Genomic DNA, 17,064 nt, shown 5'->3' with positions numbered 1-17,064 from the left:
GGGTTTATGGCCTCGTCTCTTGATCTTTAACGACGTGCTCGTCGGTCTTCCTTTCGGAGGGTTTATACGCCGGCTCGCTCTTGATCTTTAACGACGGTGCCGTCGGTCTTCCGCCGGAGGGTTTATAGACGGGCTCGTCTCTTGATCTTTAACGACGGTGCTCGTCGGTATTCCGCCCGGAGGGTTTATAGGCGCCTCTCTTGATCTTTAACGACGTGCTCGCGGTCTTCCGCCGAGGGTTTATAGACAGCTCGTCTCTTGATTTTAACGGTGCTCGTCGGTAGCGGATATTTATAGCCGGTCGGGCGTGCTCTGGGTTTAACGTCTGGGCTAGACTACTCGGCTAATTTTGACACTTCCGTTCGGAGTTGCTCTTCGCCTTTCCCCCAGCTTGGATAATGCCTTCCCGGCCGCACGGCTCAGGATCTACTTCATCGAGTATTTTGGCTCGGATAATATACCTCCGTCCGAAGGGCACGGGGCCTTCGATCTTCGAGCGTTTGGCTTGACCAATTTAATTCCGGCCGAACGGCACGGGTTATTTGCTCAAGATATAAACCTCCCTACCGATCGGCTCGGGGGCCTTCGATGATAATGCCTTATATTCGCTCCTTTGACTTTTCATCTCTGCATTTCAAGTATTTAGTCGAAAAATGAAATACACGGTGATTCAGTGATACACCTTTCACCCCGCCCGGTAAGGCTGGAGGTGGTTCGCTCCACGGCCTATCTAGCTGCCGTCCTCATCCTCCGGATAATACGCGCCGAGCGGAGCTTTCGATGATTTTGAAAGGGCCGCCCATGGCGCTTCAAGCTTGCCGACGCGACCGGCTTGACTTTCTTCCGGACAAGATCGCCGACTTGGAACGATCTGGAACGCACCGGTTGTAGTTTTGCTTCATCCACGACGATACGCCATCAGCCAAACGAAAGCCTTTCCCTCTCTTCTTCTACCAAGTCCAGCTCCATGTTTCTTCGTTCGGTGTTGTCATCATCATAGTTCCGATCCTGGTTGACTCAACGCCGACTTCGACCGGTATGACAACCTCACCGCCATATACAATGGAACGGTGTGACTCCGTCCCTTCTTTTGGCGTCGTTCGGATAGCCCACAAGACGCTCGACTTCATCCTAACTCCTCCCAAATGGTCGTCTGAAGAATTTCGGTTGGCGACTTGACACGCTGCTCGAGGATAGGCCACGGACGTGAAATGTTGCTCGATGCCGTAGCTTTGGCACCAATTAACATCTTCCCAGTGAACTGCCGCCGTTGTCGGACACCATCGGCGAGGGATGCCGAACCGACAAATGATGTGTTGCCAGATGAATTTTTTAACCATTTGCTCGGTGATCTTTGCCAGCGGCTCGGCCTCCACCCACTTGGAGAAATAATCTACCGCCACTAGTAAAATTTCCTCCGCCCGGTCGCCATCGGAAATGGACCCACAATATCCATTCCCCACCGATCGAACGGACATGAGATGGTTGATGCCTTCATCTCCTCTGGTGGGAGAAGTTGTGATACTCGGCACGAAAGGCATGTAGATACCGTAGCGGCATCCGCTTGTAAAGTTGGCCAAAAGTATCCGGCCAAGAGGATCTTCTTGGCTAACGAGCGTCCGCCCGGATGACCTCCACATGATCCTTGATGTACTTCCTGGAGGATGTAAGCTGAGTCCTCCGAGCTCACACATTTTAGCAGAGGACGCGAGAAAGCTTTCTTGTAAAGCTGATCTCCGATGAGTGTAAACCGACCGGCTCTTCTTCTGAGGAGCCGGGCTGCATATTCATCGGATGGTGTGGTGCCCGAACGGAGGAATTCTATAATAGGTGTCCTCCAGTCACTTGGAAACGCGAGGCCTTGCATCCGGTCGACATGCGCCACCATCAGCGTTTTTTCAATTGGTCACTGAATGGCGACCGGCGTTATTGAGCTCGCGAGTTTGGCCAACTCATCGGCCGCCTGGTTCTCCGTTCGGGGAATCTTCTGAATAAGCACCTCTCGGAAAGTAGCTTTGAGTTTCTCAAAGGCCTCAGCGTAGAGTTTAAGCCGAACACAGTTGATTTCAAAGGTGCCGGAAAGTTGCTGAGCGCCAACTGTGAATCCGAATGGAGAGTTACCCGACCGGCCCCCACATGTCGTGCTGCCTGTAATCCGGCTATAAAGGCCTCATACTCTGCCTCATTGTTGGTGGCCTTGTAGTCCAGCCGGATGGATAGGTGCATCTTTTCTTCTCAAGGTGAGATAAGTAATATCCCAATCCCGCTACCCTATCGAGTGGAAGACCCATCTACATATATCTTCCATGTTTCCGACGGCTCGTCACTCTGGACTTCTATAACAAAATCAGCCAAGGATTGGGCTTTAATCGCCGCCGGGGCTGGTATTGGATGTCAAACTCATTAATTTCGTGTTAGAGTGTATACTAAAAGCCTAGCTTTTTATATAAAACATTCATTTAGAAATAAAGAATCACGGTGGGCGGCTAGAACCAATGCCAAGGCCAACTTCTCGAGCCCGGTGTAGCGAGATTCAGCATCTTTCAAAATATGGCTCGGAAAATACACATTGCTCCGCTCGCCCTCACAAGTGCTGAGCCTAAAGATGTTCGGTTGACGACAAATACATATACAGTGACTCACCTCCGATCGGCTTGGCCAGTACAGGCAGGAATTCAGATATGTTTTCAACTCTTCAAATGCTCGGTCACACTCTTCGCTCCACTGGAACTTAGTATGCGTAGGATCTTGAAGAATGGCAGGCTCCGGTCGGCAGCTTTGGAGATGAATCTGGACAAAGCAGTATCCGACCGGTCAACCGTTGCACTTCCTTTGTGTTTCGGGGAAGCATGTCTTGCAGAGCTTTCACCTTGTTGGGATTTGCTTCGATCCCCGCTCGGTCACTATATACCCAAGAAACGCCCTCCTTTAGCTCCGAACAGGCATTTCGGGGATTTAGCTTGACCATATTTGCGCAGTGTTCGGAAGGTTTCTTCCATATCCTTGAAAAGATCGGCCGCTTGGACGGATTTGATAAGAATGTCGCCCACGTAAACTTCCGAGTTCCGCCCGATCCGCTCCTTGAATACCTTGTTCATCAAGCTCGATAGGTGGCCCGCATTCTTCAATCGAACGGCATCACATTGTAACAATATTCCACGACTCACCTTTTCTTGATCTTGCGCGAGCGGCACAGTGATAACCACGGTGGCGTCGAGCATGCAATTAACTCACATACCGTAGAGTCCACCATGATCTATCCAGGCGGAGGATAAAAATCTTTGGGACATGCTTTGTTTAAGTCCCGAAGTCAATGCAACTCGCCACTTGCCCGGCTTGGAGACCAATACCACGTTGGCTAGCCACTCGAACGCACCTCACGCGTATGTGGCCGGCCTCCGAGTTTCTCTACTTCGCCGGATTATAGCATTCTCGGCTAAAATCTCTTTTTTCGCTTTCGCGGCGTCGGGTCGGACATGCAACTCATGTTGCGCTAGGCTAGGCGAAATTCGGGCAACTCGTGTGTCGACCAAACAAAGACATCATGATTTTGCTGGAGGCATTGGATCAGCTTCTTCTTCTGTGTTTCCTCTAGATCCGAGGCGATGAAAGTGGTGGCCTCCGATCGGGTCGGATGGATCTGAACTTCCTCCTTTTCATCATAAATTAAAGCGGGAGGTTTCTCGGTTAGTGTACCTCGATTCGGGGGACCTTCCGAGCGGAAGAAGCCTCGCCGGATCATCTCTATATAGCAACGCCGAGTTGCTAGTTGATCTCCCGCACTTCTCCAACTTTGTCCTCCACGGGAAATTTTATCTTGGTGGAAGGTTGAGACAACCGCTCGGAATTCGCCGGCGTCCCAAAATGACGTTGTAGGATGAGGGAGAGTCAACCACCACAGTTGTTGTCTGGTCCTCTGAGCGGTTCTTCTCCAAGGAGGTGGCCAACCGATTTGTCCGACCGGTGAACTTCATTGCTGTAAACCCGTGGCGGGTCGCTATTGAGCGGCTCGGCTCGATCAATTTGGCTGATCGAACGCCTTCTTGAATAGTATGTTGACCGAGCTCCCCGTGTCAACAAATACGTGAATGGTGTAATTTGCTATTACCGCTTTAATGAGCAGCGCGTCGTCGTGGGGTACTTCTACTCCTTCCAAGGGCCCGAAAGTGATTTCGGTCCACTTGCCCGCTCTTGGCTACAGCCGACTGGAGCTGCCGAACGCCTGCCTTTCTTGCTCGGTTGGAGTCTCCTCCGTCGGCCCACCAGCAATAACGTTGATTTCGCCCGGAAGTTCTGTTCTCTTCCTCCCGAGTGGATGGTCGGGACCGTTCTCTGACGCCTCTCCTGCCTTGGGGATCTATCCCGATCGGACGTATGGTGATGTCGCCTCTCTATGCGGGTCCGGTCGGCTTCCTGGGTCCTTTGCCTCGTGTTGAGGGGAGGAGACCGTCGTTCGGCTCTCCGGGGAACAGGATTGGACACAAAGGGAAGGCTTCGGCAATCCCTCGTGTTGTGCGTATCCGTTTGGTGGAATTTGCAGAACATTGGAGTCCACCTCTTCTTTGGCTTGGGCCGAGCGGCGGCCACTTCTTGCACGTGCGATCTGGTGTGGGGAGATCGAATTGCTTCAGCCCTTGGTCCTCTAGGTGGTTGCTGAGCGGAGTGATGCTTCCGCTCGGCATGAACAAGTGCACGCTCTGTTGGAGCTTCTTTCCGGCGGCTTGCGCTTCTTCCACGTTTATGTATTCGTTGGCCCGATGTAGCATGTGATCATAGTCTCGGGCGGCTTTATGAGCGACCGAAGAAGTCCCCATCAACAAGGCCTTGTGTGAAGGCGTTCATCATCGTTGAGCCGCTGGGATGTCCATCGCCACTTGGTTGAATCACTGGATGTAAGCTCGAAGCGATTCTTTTGGTTCTTGTTGATGGCGAACAAGCTAACGCTTTTTTTCGATAACGCATCCTTGGCGGTGGTGGAGGAAGGCCGTTGAAGTCCTCAAGCTTGTGATGGATCCGTCCGGCTGTAACCACTGAGCCGATCCCGAGAGCGTGGTAAGGAAGACTCGACTTCACCCATCATTGTATTGTGGAGCGTGGCGGTATTATCAAACTTACCCAAATGATCATCCGGTCCGTTGTTCCATTATACTCGCCGATCGTAGGGGGCACGAGTGCTTGGGCGGAGGATCTCGCAATGGCTTCCAAAATTGGCGGTTGGTCCGCCGGAGATGAGTCCGTCAGGGAGCTTTCCTTCCGTCATCCCGCCTTGGCATTTCATCGAGGAAGATCCTATATCTCTTCGGGCTGGCGTGGCGCCAGGGAAGGCCCGGTGGAATGCGACGGTGGTTGGAGGTGCTCGGCCTCCCGACGCGGACGTTGCTTGTTGCTCCGCTCGGCGGATGCTTTTTGCTTTGCTCCACGAGTTTGGCGGCCCTTATCTCGACCAGAGCGTCGAGTTCCTCCCTTGAAAGCGTCACCGTGTGCTGTCGTCCAGCCTCGTCCATTGTCTATGCTCGGATGCAGGAGCGTTCCCACAGACGGCGCCAATTTGATCCTGTCCGAACCGAGTCAATAGACGCTGGGCACGTGGCGCTCAAGGATCGCTGATGTAGGTCTCCAACTAGTGTCGAGATGCTCCGGCTATCCTGCACTGAAGTCGAGCCGGAAGGGATTCCCAGCGACGACCCTCCGACGCTCAAGTCGGGTAAATCACGATGAACAAGGTGGCTCCAGAAGTCTCAGAGTACATACCATAATCCTCTGTCGATGAAACCTGAGGTTCTTTATATAGAGCTGTGAAAGGTTTGGGCACGCGTACCAAGGTGCATAAGTGTCCCCTGTCCTATCCTAGGTATGCGGCTGTCAGAAAGCTTACCTGTCCTTTCCTAGGTACGCGGCTGTCAGAAAGTTTACCTGACCCATATCGCTACAGTCAAAGCATGCCCTGGATGGGACGGCAGAATCCCCTGTCACAAGATTTGGAGCATGACACACACGTGAAACCTACAGGTTGTCAGAGAAAGAAATCCTCTGGCCCTTTCCTTTGCTCCAAACTTGTAGTCCGAGCGGAAAGATACCTAAACATCCGACCGGACATCCGCAGTGGTTTACTTGTGCTTTGTGGAGACTAACAAACAGGGGTGCTTTATGACTGTGATCGGTCAAAAGGTCAGCTCGGTCCATGACCTTTTTAACTGAGCGTCGGAACCCCGATTTGACAGGGTGCCTACCAACTATAAGTGCAAACCGGCCGGACCCTTCCGGGTACTCGATTCCATCGGCCGGCCGGCAGTCCAGTCGGACCGGCCATCTATGGCCGTCCGTCCGGTCGGACCACACTCTCCTCTGGGTGGGCGGCTGTTCCGGTGACTTCCACTTGGCGTTGACTTTGCCAGAGAAGGGGGGGCCCGCTCTTACTACCGGATCAATGTGCATTTACAATCAAAGACAAGAAACGTTGTGAAAGGAAATGCTTCGCCGAACAAGCACACATATATTAAAACTAAAATTTTCAAGATTACATTTCAGGATTACAGTTGCAAGATAAAGATAAGAGCTTCGCCAAATGAGCGAGCTTACATTAAGACTTCAAAAAGTTTTCAGCGCTCAACCTCACTCAAGGTAATCCAGAGCGTCGTCGGATAGTGACTCGGTCATCTTATCCCGACTGATACCACTGTCCTTCAAGGTCTCGGGAAGATGGCCTCCCGCCTTGAGTTGGTTGATCGTCTCGTCTATCATGAGGTTACAGAGCCGAAGATAACGGGTGACTACTTTATCATTGAAGGCGTCCGAGCGGATGTAATTCTGTTTCAGTGTTGCAAATCGACTCGGTTCGGCGTCTTGATAAATCTTCATTGCCGTTCGGGAGCCCTCCAGCTCGGCCTTCACCTTCCCTAGCTCATCTTGGGCCAGCTTCAGTGCTACGTCCTTAGCAAAGAGTTGTCCTTGGAGCTCAGTTTCTCGCGCCGACCGACTAGCTCGCTCGGTCACCATGAAATCTTCAGCCTCCTTGAGCTTGCTGGCGAGGTCTTGAGCCTCTTTGTTCTTCAGCTCTAGGTCCTTGAATGCCCGGTTCTTCCTAACAATGGCCAACTTAATCTTTTTGTCAAAGGTGCTGACCTGTTTCTTGAGTCGGCCCATCATCTCCTCTTGGCCAGAGGTTTTAGCCCGTTCGACGTCAAGGAGCTTGGTCGCCTTCTCCAGGTCGGCCTTTAGCTTGACCATCTCCATCGGATCGACGGCGGGTTGGTTGCTTGAGACTTGGAGCTTCCTGAACTCATCCTCCAGATAAGCCAGCCTATGGCACGTGGCCAGACTCTCCACCCAATACTACAAACAGGTAAAAGGATTAGAGTCGATCGGAGGAAAGATAATTGCAATAAGAGCTTACCCCAGTTGTCATTTGGGTATGGTTGTTGGCGAGCGCGCCTAGGTGATGTAGCCGAGTGGGCCGAGGTTGTTGGGCCAACCGATCGGGACGCAGACGCCCTGAGGACGACCGATCGCAGAACCTTCGGCTGCAAGGATGGCGGCATGGAGGCCAGGGGCTCTGCGGCAATAGGCTCCTGTGATACCTCAGTCACCGAAGGAGTCCGGTCGGAGGATATCTCGGGCGTGGTCTTAGGAACTGCGAAGGGATTTGAGGTGCCGACCTCGACCCTTTCGACAGATCGCACCGCCGAAGCAGTAGAGCACAATGATTCTGTTCGGCGCCTCTTGCGCCTTAACAATGGTTCGCTAGAGGAGTCTGAACTCTCCGCTCGGACGACAGGCACTTGCTCGGATGGTTGCTTCGAGCCGCTAGCAACCTCAACACTGGGGGATTGGCTAGCTGCCCCTCCACTCGCCAGGGCGGGAGTCGCTGCACTCTCATCTTGAGAGTCGATTGGCTGTAGGCCGCGGCTCGCCAATTCTTTAGTAGCAACCACCTCGATTTGGGGGTTCTGAAGCTTCGCAAGGTCGTACATCCGAGCACGCAGCATGACTTCGGCTGCAAAAGAAGCAGAAAAATCAGTTAGAATCAAAGGAAAAACATACATGGAACCTCTTACCTAAGCTGGCCGGGAGGCCAGTGCAGATCGGACTCAGGCCAAAGATGTACAGCACACCCTCAAGCAGCAACTTGTGAATGCCATTCTTCTGGCCGGCCAGCATGGATGCTGCATGAAGGTAGTCCGAACGACTCTTGTATTTCTTCATGTCAGGTTGAGGTGGTAGGCCGACCTGCCAGCGAGTTCGGAAGCTCGGCCGCTCAGGGAGACGTACAAAAAAGAAGTATTCCTTCCAATGTTTATTGGAAGTCGACATTTTGTAAAAAAAAAACCCGATCTAAGATTGAAACAGGAAGGTACACAGTTCGAACTGAATGGGGTAATAGAAGTAGTGGAAAGCTCAAGAAATCAGGGGGATGCCGTGCAACCGAAACAACACAATAACGCCACACAGAAGGAGAAAGGAATTCAGCACAAGTTGCGGAAGGGGAACACGGAAATAATTACAGACTTGAACAATAAAGGGATGGATAGGGAAGCTGAGACCGACAACAAATTGGTCCCTGAATAGACAGATGGTGTCGGTCAGCGGTTCATTTGGCCGATCAGATGAGGAAGCTAAAATGATCTCGTGATCAGGAGGAATCTCAAAAGCGTTCTTCAGGCTCTTAGCGTCGCCTGCATCGAACCTGGTCTCTATGGTGGTGTACCAGAGTCCGGGAGGGGGGGGGGGTCCGACGGCTAAGAAGAGCTAGCCATTGCGAAAGAAGCAAAAACGGCGGAAGAAACGTGATCGAAAGAGCGAAAAGACCACTGGAAGGTCACCAAGAACAGGAAGAAGCCGGAGATCGAAGGCAAGTGAAGAAGGAAGGAAGCTTACAAAGATGTAGATCGTCGGAAGAAAAATGGTCGAAGAAGACGCGCAGAAGGCCGCCGGAGGAGGAGAACGAGAGATCACCATAGAACACGAAAGTCGGGGGCGCGGTAGCAGAAGTGGAGAAGGCGACTAGGCAGCGAGCTCATATGCCCCGGGTTTGGCCGACTGGAACCGTCCGATCTAGGTCGTGAAAACCTAGTCGACGATCCGACCGTTTAATTCAAATTGCCAAACGTCGCCATTAATGCCTATCACGTCAGACCTGCGGCGGTTGCAGCCATGCCACGTGGGGCGCTATAACTGGTCGGCAATTAAGATCGGCATGGGAGCTCGCTCTGCCTTAATTAAAAAGGATTTGCATGCTTCTCGAGAAATCAGGGTGACGTCAGTTCTATCTGCGCTCGCCCAAGATAGACGGAGGAAGAATTCTTCTAAGTGTAAGCCTTTGCTTTCCCAACCGGATCAAAGGAGCATGCTTGACTGAGCGACTACTTTCAGAAGGTCGATCGGCGAGGATCAGGTACATCCTGACCGGAGTCCATATAATGATGAGGGTCGATCGAGAGGAAATCGACGCACACTGGTCCAGTCAGTCAGACTACAACCTCCTTCGACTAGACTTGAAGGGGAGACTTATGATGCGGTGATAAGGGGGGAGGTCCCACCCCGATGTCATGGTGGAGGTCAGTACCATGGTGGATGTCAGAGTCAAGGTGGTCAAATGCCCCTATATCACTGGCTGATCGGGGAGCACGCTCCCTCGATCGGGATAATGAATACCCGATCCGACATCATAATAGCTCGGCGGGGTTCCGAGCTTCCGACGCTCACAAAGACTGTTAGGTATTTGCAAGGACACGCCGAGCGGCTTTTCCGCTCGTCCAAATAATGGCTCATGGATTAGGACAGCGAGAGCGCCAGTCGAGCGACCATCTCACTCGGCCAGATAATACACTCATCCGAGCAGAAAGTAAGAACCCCAAGTCGAGCGGTTATCCTTTGAGTGACTATCCCGCTCAACCCAATAAAAGACACCGCTAGCTGCATATTATCTTTTTGGGAGCATGCGCCGTTGACAGGCGGCATGGTCGGCGGCTGGTTAAGAAAGAAGATCGTACGGCAGAAGCTTCCACTGTCACTTCAGAGATATACTCGGCTCGTTAAGGTATTGTGTCAGGGATACTTTACTGATATATCTTTTCAGAGAAAGCTTCGAGAAGAGTACACTCCTTGGGAAGCATACACGCGCGCTACAGGAGGCCTATATAAAGGGGGTCCAAGGTTCGACGGAGGTATGCAAGAATCTACTGTTGCTTCCACTGTTCATTACTTTGCTTCCACACATTGCCGGTAACTGACTTGAGCGTCGGAGGGCCAACGCTGGGCACCCTTTCCCTGGCTCGTCACTGACACAGTCATGGTTGTAAGGTTGCATGGAGTCATCGCACAAAGAAGCACCACATCCCCTGCTTCCGTCACCTCGACTATCAGACAGGATCAATGTCCTTAATAAATTTATCATTTTATATAATTATCATCATATTTTTTATCTTAATAAATTTATCATTTTACATAAATATCACTATACTTTTACTATATTTATTTTTAAAATAATATTTTATATTTTTATAATTTTTTATACATATTTATATATATATATATATATATATATTTTATTTTTATTATTTTTATATATATAAAAAATTAATTTTGATACAATATTTAAAATATCATAATAATAACTCTCTAACTTATTACCTTTTAATTTCTATTTTCAAATCCTACTTTAACTTCTCAAACTTTAGAATAATCTATATAAAAACCACTTTTAAATAAGCAAAAGCTTTTCCAAACACTCCATTAATCCTCTTAGCAGTAATTCAGAAAATTTTCACTGCAACGTTTTTGGAAGTCTTATATAACTTACTATTTAGGCAGTGAAGAGTTCATTTGTTATGTTTTTTTTTTCTAAGTGCACTATAAATACTTAGCAGTGGCACAAGAATGATTAAACAAAATAAAAACGATAACAAAGAAGTATCAAAGTAATTAATGGAAATCCACACTGACCAAGTACAACGCCCATCAATTATGCAGATTAAGATGTTCAGTTGCATGGCGTTTCTCATCTTAATTATGGATAAATTTTTGTCTAGTATATACAGGCATCCAATACTCTTGGAAGTGGAAATTAACAAAACCAGAGTGTCCAAACACATTCGATACAGGCATATTAGCTAATACATTTTACCCCATTTGTGATAGAAGAACCAGTCAAGACTTTTAAGCATCGTCGTCTTCAACGGTGTTTACCCTTTCGCACTCATCTATCCATTCACTATATCTGCAAGCAGACGAGTTAGCTAAAAATCCCTTGTGTTGAAACAAACATGGAGAAGTAGATTGACTTACATATCTATAGGCTCAGTGAGTGCTGCAAAGGAAAAAAAAAACGTGAGTTATGTAGGGTTTTTGAATGATAGAAATAGAAGGTAGATAAACAGCGGATGACAAAGCGTAACAAAGGGTCATAAACTCTAAAAATAGAATGGTCGACATTAATAATAGCAATCTATAAATTTCATGAAGAAACTCATGGCATTCCTCAGAAAACTGAGTATTTATTTTTACTGTAAAACAAGTTCACATGCAAACTGTAAACAATGCCCACCATCAAATTTATATACAGCAGCTATAGAAATCTTTCTGAAAGATGAAAAACCATGGACACTCTGGCAACCTTGTATCACTGACCTATGTTCCTCATGAATGCTTCTTACCATTTCTTTTGTAATTTTCCGACACATTCAAATTGTATTACTTTCCACTGGGGGCAAGTAGGGATTTGACCTCAGGAAAGTTCAGTTAGTTTAAATTAGACTTTCATGATTTTTTATATATATAAAAAATTGATATCACTTCCTAACAAACTTTCTCCTAGAAACTCAAGCTTCTTAGTATTGTGGCGTACCTTTTACAAAGAGCAAAACCATGAGTTTCATTCTAAGAATAGCCAACACCATAATTAATGTGGGAAAAAAGATCACAACAGCTAGCTATCTATGATTCATCAGCAACCTATTCAGGGCAACTTACGTTGGGCTTTGTTCCCCAATAATTATCTTTGCACTGCTAGATAGTGCATTGCTTTCTTCCTTTGCTCATTTTGAGGGTATATAAGTCACATTTGTACGAGATAGAACCCTAAGTGAGAAATGACATATCATAAATTGGTGTTGCCTTTGGAGTGTTCCTACTATATTAAGCCATAATAGAAAACACTTCATGCTATCCCTATTATGAAATTAGTAATATTCATAGATGGACCGAAAAGGAATCATGATGTTAAACATTGGTGCAGCATGTCTGTATCATGTAAAATTGAGTTTTCGAAACCAAGTAGTCATACCAGTGACAGTAGTGCTGAAACTTTCAAGACATATCCTGCATGAAGCTTCACCAATCGAGTTCTTCATGTCACTATATGAAAAAAAAACAGATCAAGAATAATTAAACCACCATAATACCAGAAGAAAATAATTGACAAATCGAATATCAACAAGGCAACTTTAGATAATATGATCAAAGTCAGAGGAAGGAAACTTCAAAAAAATGTTTCATTTGCGTTCTTACTAATTGAAGGTGATATTAATGGTCACTTACATGCGACATTCAACACTACTGCCATGGTTGCAGAATGGGCAACAGAAAACAGTGTCAAGCTTGTCCATTCTCTTCTTTGGAGGTGGCTTCGCTTTTGACTTTCTCTTTCCCATTAAGATGCTCTCTTTGTTCCCTTTTGCAGTTTTATGATATGTATTACACCAAATATAATTAGTAAAAAACCATGTCACATATCGTGAAAGGAAATATGAAAAACAAATCCTAATTAAGAGGTGCTGTGCTCAAGCTAGAAAATAAAAGCATTCTCACGGATGAGAAAAAAAAATAGACAGATATGAAGAAATGACTAACCAATCTAAGATTCACAATACCCTTATGCCTCTAACTATAGTCACTAAAATGATTTCCACAGGAAAGGATGAAGCCTATGCGAACGCTGTCAAGGATAAAGAGTATACTATTACTGATAATTATTACTCGTCTTGAGGATATTCCTTAGGAATTGAATCAAGGCAGGCAAGAGGGGCACAACTACAGAAGATCAACGTGATACAGTAATATTTATAGCGAATCAGATCAATAGAGTTATCTCCAAAAAGATTCCTTTCTTTTACATAGCATCAGACAGGAACCATGATCACATGCATGTGAAAATTACCTCTACAAAGGAAGGATTAATGATCATAGGGTAGGATTCAGAATGAGCATAGTTGAATAATCAAATTTCACCTCTATCCTTAAACTAAACGTAATTTTAGCCCATATCTGATCCAGATTCCCAAACCCTAATTTTCGTCCCCGCTACAACAAAAACAAACCGAATTGCAAAATCCCATCCAGTTAACAATCACGTAAGGAAACAACGTAAGAATCATAAATACCAAACATTCATACGCTACCAAAACGCAAGAAAGAAAAAAAACCTAAATCCGCAAATCGAGTCGAAGGTCGAAGCAACGAGACGCAAAAGACGCCACAGAAGGATAGGATCATGGTAACCCGAAACAATCGAGGAGATCAAAGAGATGAAACGAGAGAAATCAAAGACTTACCTCTAAAACCGAGTTACAGCGACACGAGCAAGCGATCAAAAAGAGACGATGCCCAACGCCGATTGCCAGGATGAAGTCGGGAGAGAAAGAGAGCATATATATAGTGTGACGAAAGGAACAAAGCAATGGCCCAGAGACGAGGTCATTACAATCTCCTCTTTATGTGGGCTGGAGGCCCATTATGATTAATCTGATTCTTACAAATAATTTTTCTTTTAATAGTAATATTTTTATATATTTTTTCCTCTTTTTTTTTATTTTTTTATTTTGCATGCGCCGACCGTGGACTTTTTTATTAGAGAAACAGTCTTATTAAATGCTCGATGTCCTCCCGCATGCTGACGCCAAACGGACACCCATGGAGGCTCCGGCGCACCACCGTCGCCGCCTCGTCCTCTTCCTCCTCTTCACCGTTTCCCCTCTCCTCCTGGCCCAGGAACAGCTGGATTACCCATCCGCCAACCTCTCCACGCGTTGGGTCAACAACCCCTCCCAGATCCAGCACAACGGCAGCTTCGACGACGGCTCCCAAGTGCGGTCCATCCTCCTCCGGCGCAACCCCCGCTTCTATGGCCCCACCTACGCCTGCGGCTTCTACTGCAACGCCGCATGCGACGCCTTCCTCTTCGCCATCTTCGCCGTCTACGCCAACAGCGGCGGCATCATCACCAACCCCACGACCGCCCCTCCTCAGGTCGTCTGGTCAGCCAACCGAGCCGCCCCCGTGGGGGCCAATGCCACCCTCCACCTCACTGACCTCGGCGACCTCGTCCTCGCCCACGCCAACGGCACCGTCGTCTGGTCCACCGGCACCGCCTCCAAATCCGTCGCGGGTATGAATATCTCCCAATCTGGAAACCTAGTTCTGTTCGATCAGAGTGGCGCGCCTGTGTGGCAATCTTTCGAACACCCAACGGACACCTTGGTACTAGGGCAGACGCTCCAGGAAGGGCAGAATCTTGATGCCAACGTCTCCATCACCAATTGGTCCAAGGGTCCGGTACACCTAACTGTCCTTTCCGATGGATTATATGCATTCACCGCTTCTTCTCCTCCTCAAAACTACTATCAGTACACGCTTAATGGCAATAAATCTGCAAAAACCCCATCTTATGTGAAGTACACCAATGGCAGCCTCGATCTGTTCACACTGTTTGCTACTCCGGGCACGCCAGACATAAGAATCTCACTGCCTCCGGCCTCATCCTCCGTCCAATTTATGAGATTTGAGTCTGATGGTCATCTCCGAATTTTTGAGTGGAACCAAGGATGGCAGGTGACTGCTGATGTTTTGGGGTTGGATGTTTGTGCCTACCCGATGGTTTGTGGACAATATGGTATTTGTTTCAACGGGCAGTGCAGCTGCCCTGCTGGAGGAAGTGCTAGTTCAAGCTACTTCAAGCCGGTTGATGGCCGGAGAATTAGTCTCGGTTGCTCCCTTGTGACTCCTCTTTCCTGCCAATCCTTGCAAGATCACCGTCTGTTAACTGTTGATGATGTTTCTTACTTCACTTTCAGATACTCAGGAGCTGCAGCATTTGAGAATATAGATGAGGCGAGCTGCAAGCAGGCTTGTTTGAAGAATTGTTCATGCAAAGCAGCACTTTTTCAGTATGGGGGGAATGTTTCAAATGGATATTGTTTCCTGCCAACACAACTCTTTTCGTTGCAGAATAACCAGCCTTCTCTGACTCATTTTAATTCATCAGCATACATCAAGGTTGAGGCTGCATCGACTGCATCTAACAATTCAATTGTTCCAAGTTCACCATCAGAAAACAAGGGGAGTTCTCGTGTTGGACTTATAATAGGGATCATTGTGGGTATAGTTGCTTTTGTGTTAGGTGGCCTTCGTTTGATGTATGTTCGAAGAAGGAGGAGGACTACAGAGGTGGAAGAGGATGATTTCCCAATAGTACCAGGAATTCCCACAAGGTTCTCCTTTCACCATCTCAAAGAAGCTACAAATAACTTCTCCAAAAAGCTTGGTCAAGGAGGGTTTGGTTCTGTGTTTGAGGGAAGCATAGGTGACCAAAAAGTGGCAGTGAAGCGCTTGGATGGTGTAGGCCAAGGGAAGAGAGAATTCTTAGCAGAAGTTGAGACGATCGGTAGCATTCATCACATCAATCTGGTAAAGTTAATTGGATTCTGCGCTGATAAGTCGAACAGGCTCTTAGTTTACGAGTACATGTCCAACGGATCACTTGATAAGTGGATATTCAGCAAGGACCAAAATCACACTCTTGATTGGCAAACTATATGTAAGATTATCACTGACATAGGCAAGGGTTTGTCTTATATTCATGAAGAATGTAGACAACGCATAGCTCATTTGGATATCAAGCCTCAAAACATCCTCTTGGACGACAAGTTTAATGCTAAGGTGTCTGATTTTGGATTAGCCAAGCTGATCGACAGAGATCAAGAGCAAATAATGACTAGAATGAGAGGCACCCGCGGATATTTAGCACCTGAGTGGTTGACGTCAGTAATAACTGAGAAAGTCGACGTGTATAGCTTCGGTGTTGTGGTTGTCGAAATTGTCTGTGGAAGAAAAAATTTAGACTACTCTCAGCCTGAAGAGAGCATTCACCTAATTAGTTTACTACAAGAAACAATCAAAATGAACAAGCTGGAAGAGATATTTAGTCATGACATCGATATGAAGCTTCACCTTGAAGACGCCATTAAGATGATCAAATTAGCGGTATGGTGTTTACAGGTTGACAGCAGTAAAAGACCTTCCATGTCTACAGTTGTGAAGGTTTTGCAAGGTGCAGCAACCATAGAAACTGATTTGGATTATGACATTGTTACGACAGCTCATTTAATGAGAAAACAGCGAGATAATTACCTTTTGGATGCTTCATCAACTCCATCAGCATCTCTTTTATCAGGTCCTCGATAATTGACTCAATTTGTGTGTGAAGTATATTGTGTATCAGTGTGGAAAGCAATCTAAGCTTTGTAAGTATTGCATTCATAATAAAAGATTGTGAAAACTTTCTTATTCAGAAGTATGCAGATATGGCATCAAACTTTTTTTTGTTTGTTTGTTTTTGTTGATCCTATCTTGATCTTGTACACAGTGTTATCATATTTTGCACGAGATATTTTTGATACTACCTTTAGGTTATAAAGAAGTAGTTTTATCGGTACACCAAAACTCCCCCTTTTATTATTATAAAAATATATAAAAAATTATATATAATAAAAAAATATATATTATATTACATTATACTCTTCAACAAAACAACTATATAGATGAAACGAAAAGAGAATAGAAGTCTTATCTTTTTTTAGATGATCTCAACTAGCTTCGACGATAAGAAAAGTAAAACAATAGTTGCTCTTATTAGAGAGAAAAAGGACTAAGATTGCTATTAGTCGTTTCTTATTAGAGAGAAAGAGGACTAAGATTGCTATTAGTCGGCTAGAAAATTTCAAAAGGATGGGAAGAAGAAAGATTGTTACTCTTGAGAAGAAAAAGAATAAAAGATATCTGTTTTTAGAGAAG

General features: G+C 46.8%; 2 protein-coding genes across 2 annotated transcripts; one reads left to right on the top strand and one right to left on the bottom strand.

Moving 5' to 3' along the window:
- Positions 1–10,937: 10,937 nt before the first annotated feature.
- Positions 10,938–13,686, bottom strand: LOC122002398 (transcription elongation factor 1 homolog). The gene is made up of 5 exons (XM_042557551.1): positions 13,548–13,686; positions 12,535–12,667; positions 12,281–12,351; positions 11,284–11,305; positions 10,938–11,215 (listed from the first exon to the last, which is right to left on the bottom strand). The coding sequence occupies exons 2-5, from the start codon at positions 12,645–12,647 to the stop codon at positions 11,155–11,157; spliced, it is 267 nt and encodes an 88-aa protein (XP_042413485.1). The 5' UTR covers positions 12,648–12,667; positions 13,548–13,686; the 3' UTR covers positions 10,938–11,154.
- Positions 13,687–13,891: 205 nt separating this feature from the next.
- LOC122002397 (G-type lectin S-receptor-like serine/threonine-protein kinase SD2-5) lies at positions 13,892–16,566 on the top strand. Its single transcript, XM_042557550.1, has one exon. The coding sequence runs from the start codon at positions 13,906–13,908 to the stop codon at positions 16,453–16,455; it is 2,550 nt and encodes an 849-aa protein (XP_042413484.1). The 5' UTR covers positions 13,892–13,905; the 3' UTR covers positions 16,456–16,566.
- The last annotated feature ends 498 nt before the right edge of the window (positions 16,567–17,064 follow it).

Source organism: Zingiber officinale, chromosome 7A, assembly GCF_018446385.1.
Source record: "Zingiber officinale cultivar Zhangliang chromosome 7A, Zo_v1.1, whole genome shotgun sequence".
NCBI classification, from domain to species: domain Eukaryota; kingdom Viridiplantae; phylum Streptophyta; class Magnoliopsida; order Zingiberales; family Zingiberaceae; genus Zingiber; species Zingiber officinale.
This window is presented reverse-complemented; position numbering and strand designations above follow the sequence as displayed.

Bases quoted from the DNA above. Each gene is read 5' to 3' on its own strand.
- LOC122002398 (XM_042557551.1), bottom strand. From the start codon at position 12,647: ATGGGAAAGAGAAAGTCAAAAGCGAAGCCACCTCCAAAGAAGAGAATG. The intron at 12,352-12,534 runs GTAAGTGACCAT...TTTTTCATATAG, and splicing joins AGTAGTGTTGAATGTCGCAT to TGACATGAAGAACTCGATTG. The intron at 11,216-11,283 runs GTAAGTCAATCT...GTCTGCTTGCAG, and splicing joins CTCACTGAGCCTATAGATAT to ATATAGTGAATGGATAGATG.
- LOC122002397 (XM_042557550.1), top strand. From the start codon at position 13,906: ATGGAGGCTCCGGCGCACCACCGTCGCCGCCTCGTCCTCTTCCTCCTC.